Source organism: Arachis duranensis, chromosome 1 (genome assembly GCF_000817695.3).
Source record: "Arachis duranensis cultivar V14167 chromosome 1, aradu.V14167.gnm2.J7QH, whole genome shotgun sequence".
Taxonomy (NCBI): Eukaryota; Viridiplantae; Streptophyta; class Magnoliopsida; order Fabales; family Fabaceae; genus Arachis; species Arachis duranensis.
The window spans coordinates 94620530-94625021 of NC_029772.3; the positions used below are offsets into that span (position 1 = coordinate 94620530).

Consider the following 4492-nt stretch of genomic DNA (forward strand, 5'->3'; position numbering starts at 1 on the left):
TAAATAATCAAATTTGAGATATATAGACTGAAAATTTTAAAAATTAAAATTTATTAATTAATTTAGAAATAATTATATATAAATAATTCAAAAGAATTATTTTGATATTTTTAAAAATTTTTAGGAACTTTTTTAAATTTTTCGAAAACTATTTTATATTTTATTCTAAAAATTGATTTGTTCAGTTTATATATGTAAACATTTAATGATACGTGTAATTAACGTTCTATATCACTAGTCGTCATTATTGATTAAGAAAAAGAGACTATATTCTTTAACAAAATAAATGTTAAAAATTCTTTTGTACATTTTAAAACTTAAAAAATTAAAAAATCTAATTTTAAATATTTGATTCACTTATTTGGATAATTACTCATTATCAAAAAGTAATGTTAGCGTGTGAGGAACCTAATATTGTAGCAAGTAAAGGTTGCCAAAAAAAAAACTATAACGAAGTTTAATAAAAATGAATTTTAGTTTAACTTTTAAATATTTTTTTAATTTGAGTTTTAAATTTTTTTATGTTAGATATTGAATGTAATATTAAATTTTGTAATGCTAACTCTCAATATTTTTTATTAAATATATTCTTTTAAAATTTATTTGTTAATGTATTCTAATATAATTAAATAACAATAATCAATTGTGATGATGATGGAGAAGACCTAGTAGAGGATGCCGTTGTTACAGCAGCAACAACGGATAAGGACAAGAGTGCAGTCGAAGATGACTTCGGCGACGATGTGACACTCGTTGAGGGGCTGGACAGTGGTGACGCGGATGACAGAGCGGAAATTGTCCCAGGAGAGCTGAGTTCGGCGCAGTCACATTGGTTCTCTCTTTCTCATTTTGATTCCCGACGGCGACAGCGACTCCAAGCCTCGCTTGCGCCAATTTTAGTATCCAATTAGTATTCTTATTTATTCATATACTAATTACGATAATGTCTAAAAAATTAACTTCTAGTTACTAGTTAGCAAGTTTATCAATTTGCCGAATATGGTTTTCTTCCCAGGAGTAGCTCATGTTAGCTAACTTTGGCCTATCTTGATGATGATATATGAACTGGACACCATTCTATAATGAGAGGACAATTTTTAAAAAATAAATAAAATAAGAAGTTTCTAACATCAACTGGCCATGCTTTCAATAGTTGATTAAAGTTCATCACATAGTTGTATTTTAATTGCTGGAATAAAGGGAATCCCCTAGCTTGTTGCACTTTATTTTCACCATAACAATAGAATAATAAGATATCTATATTACTATAGCTAGGGTATGATCTTCATGCAGCGCAGTTTGTGAACCCAGAATGTGACCCTTTTGAAGGAGTTGGCGTGGCCAAAGAAACCATATTCCTTACTCTTATTCATGCTAGACACAAGTTGAAAGTCAAAATGTAAGACGACTTTCAAGACTTCATAATATGCAAACTCCTTTAGCTTAGTCTTCACAAGTCCATACTTTTCCACAATCTCATCCCAAATCTCGTCTTTGTCTCTCATAAACTCCACCAAATCAACCCTATCTTCATCATTCTCATCAAACCCAACAAACTCAACATCAAACACCTCACTCAGCAGTTTCCACATTCTCTTCCACGTAAACAAGTCATCATTCGTGCAATTGAACGCTTGATTCTTGGCCTTGTCCGTAACCGCTGCCCACACGTGCTGCTGCGCTAACACCTCCGAGTCTGTCATGTCGCAAAAATGGTCCCACGTGTACCGTGTTCCCGGGTAACGAAACGGCAACCTAAGGTGGCGGCAAACCGCGGCATAAGCCCCAAGCATAACCAGCGTGTTGATTGCACTCCTTGAAGACGCGCCGATTATGATGGAGGAGCGGTGAACGGAGTACGTCAGAGAAGGCGCGTGGGACGCAAGGAGATCCTCCTGAGCGTAGTAGAAGTTCGGGTATGGTAGCCGGGGCATGTCCTCGTGAAACGGGGGATCATGGCTCAAGAGTTGAGTGGACCGGGCCGGGTCAAAAATTGGGCCCATGTAGTGTTTTGTCCCGGTTTGGAGGGTTACGTGGGTGAGGCGGGAAGAAGGGGAAGATTTGAGTGTGGTGAGAACGTTGTGGAGCATGGCTTTGTTGGTGGCAATGTTGGCTTCTTCGTCTTCCTGAAAGTGAAGAGCCACCCAGAAGAGGTGTGTGACCTCGTGGGCTATGGGGGAGAGGCTGGCTTGTGTGGTGACGGCATCGACGGCATCGAAGCTGATGAAATCATCCACGATGGAAGCAGGAAACCAGGTGGCGGGCGGGGGACGGCGGGCTGCTCCGTAAACCTTCCATGGGCCTCCCTTGCAGTCGGGCTTCTTCAAGGCTTGGGCTATGTTAAACCCAACCATACCTGTGACTCCAACTATAAGCGCTACATAATGTTGGTTCTCCATTCTCTGAATACAAAGGAAGTGAATTATTGATGTTTAATTGTTTACTAGTATTAGTATATCTGAAGCTGATATGCTGAAATTACTCTCTCTCACCCTCTATATATAAACCAAGTTAGGTCGGTCGAATAGTCAGTTCATTCTTCTGCTTAAGTAAGTGTTGAGTTTCGAATCTCGTCTTGTTTTTGCAATAATTTATTGGCTAACAACAAATCCTTAAATAGAGTTCAGATCCACGACAGATTAATTCTTAACTTGTCGGATTGGATTGGAAGATACCGTAAGCAACAAAAAAAAATTGTACATTGAATATCTTTAAAGTTATAAGACAAAGATACACATATTTTTCATTAAATTATTAGAGCAAATAATTTTTCTTTCTAAGGTTATGATATTTATTAATAACTTTTAATAGATATTTTTTTTAATTTGGAGTAAAATTTAAATACATAAAAGTAAAAGGTAAATATTATGGTACCTATGATATTGTGCCTAATTTACTAAAAAAGGCAAATACATAATATTTAATAAATTTTAAATATTTTACTTTTTACTTTAAATATTTTATTTTTTATTTTTAAAAATAAGTTAGGCAATTTAGGCACCATAGAAAAAAACACTATAAAATTCACCAAAGTAAAAATATAAAGACTACATCATTTAACTATTTAAGTTATAATTTATTAACTTTTTAATAGATATTTAGAAGATATAAAAAATATAAATTAAATTAAATCAATAAAAATTATTAAACCTGACAAATAATAATTAAACATATCTTTTGTGTTGCATTGCCTCCCACAAAAGAGGTATGTTTCCTAGAGCCACGAAACTTTCACTCACATGCTCTATCGATTATCGAATCTAGCTGACTTGAAAGCATAGATACAATGAATGTGGATGAGTTGCGAACACTTTTTTATTTTTAATATTGGATTAATAATAGTATTTTTTTAAATTGTGATTTATCGTGATATTTTTTTAAAGAGCAATACTAAGAAATTAATAGGGTATTAGTCAAAAACCAGTTAAAATATTTTTGGTAAATCCAAAATTTCTACGAGTTAATATATATGGATGTTTTTTTCTGCTAAGTATTAGAATACTTTTTTTCATACTAAATGAATATTCTTTTATATATTTTTTGAATTTTTTTTATTACAAATATGAACATCCCTATTTCTTTAAAAATTTCATATTTTTTATATTTCTATAATTGTATAGTTTGCAGTCTCTTTAATCATCAAAATAGCACCTAATATCCCAAAACGCAGAGAGAACATTGTAATGATGCTGCTACCATGCGACTACTGTAAAAACCATTGACAATCCAAACTTTACATAATCACCTGCATCATAGTACCCTCCAACCAAATCCACCTTCAAAAGCAAGAACATATATTATGTGCAGCTCTTTTTCAGTCTCTACTTTTCGAAGCATGTGGCCGAACGGTTAATGGTAACTACTGTGGACTGAAAACTGGCACATGTGCCAGGCCGCCGTTGAAACGGTGCTCCGATGAGGCTCCCTCAGGCCTATGCCGGAACTACTCGGTCTTGACGTGTCTGTTCCTGTCGCTGTTGACGCGCCGGCTCCGAGGCCTGAACCCGAGTCCGAACATATGGTTCACGAGCTCCCGATCTGGTAAAGACAGTTCCAGCTGGAAGCGGAAGCGAAAGCGATTGGAGGAGCGGGTGGCGGTGGGGAGATGGAGAGGGCCTGACGGTGAGAAAGATGTCTGTGTGTGATTGTTAGAGGTGGATAGGTTAATGTGAGAGATAAGATGAAAGCTTTTATAGGTTTTAATTAGGTTTAGTTAATCAATTTTAAATTTTTTAAATTTTGAATTTAAAAAATTTAAAATTAATTATTAATATAAACTAATGTGGTTTTGTTTAGTTTTTTGCTGGTAAAATTATCATATACTTTTCCTTTTTTAAAATGTGGAATGAATCGGACGGTCCAATTTTGATACTCGGACCGTCCGATTTGTGTACTCCAAACTTTTAAAATTTTTTAGACACACATCGAAGAGTCCGATTTATGTATCTCCCATAATTTTAAAAAATATAAAAATTATCATATTAAGGTATAA

General features: G+C 34.5%; 1 protein-coding gene across 2 annotated transcripts in view; it reads right to left on the minus strand.

The window, feature by feature from the left end:
• Positions 1-4492, minus strand: part of LOC107463082 (3-oxo-Delta(4,5)-steroid 5-beta-reductase) — a 29794-nt gene that overhangs the window by 7547 nt on the left and 17755 nt on the right. Inside the window, exon 2 of one of the 2 annotated variants that reach the window (XM_052257808.1) lies at positions 1330-2153. The exons of the other annotated variant lie outside the window; for it this stretch is intronic. Coding sequence (XP_052113768.1) covers positions 1330-2153 — 824 coding nt within the window. The remainder of the gene's footprint in view (positions 1-1329; positions 2154-4492) is intronic. 2 annotated transcript variants of the gene reach the window in all.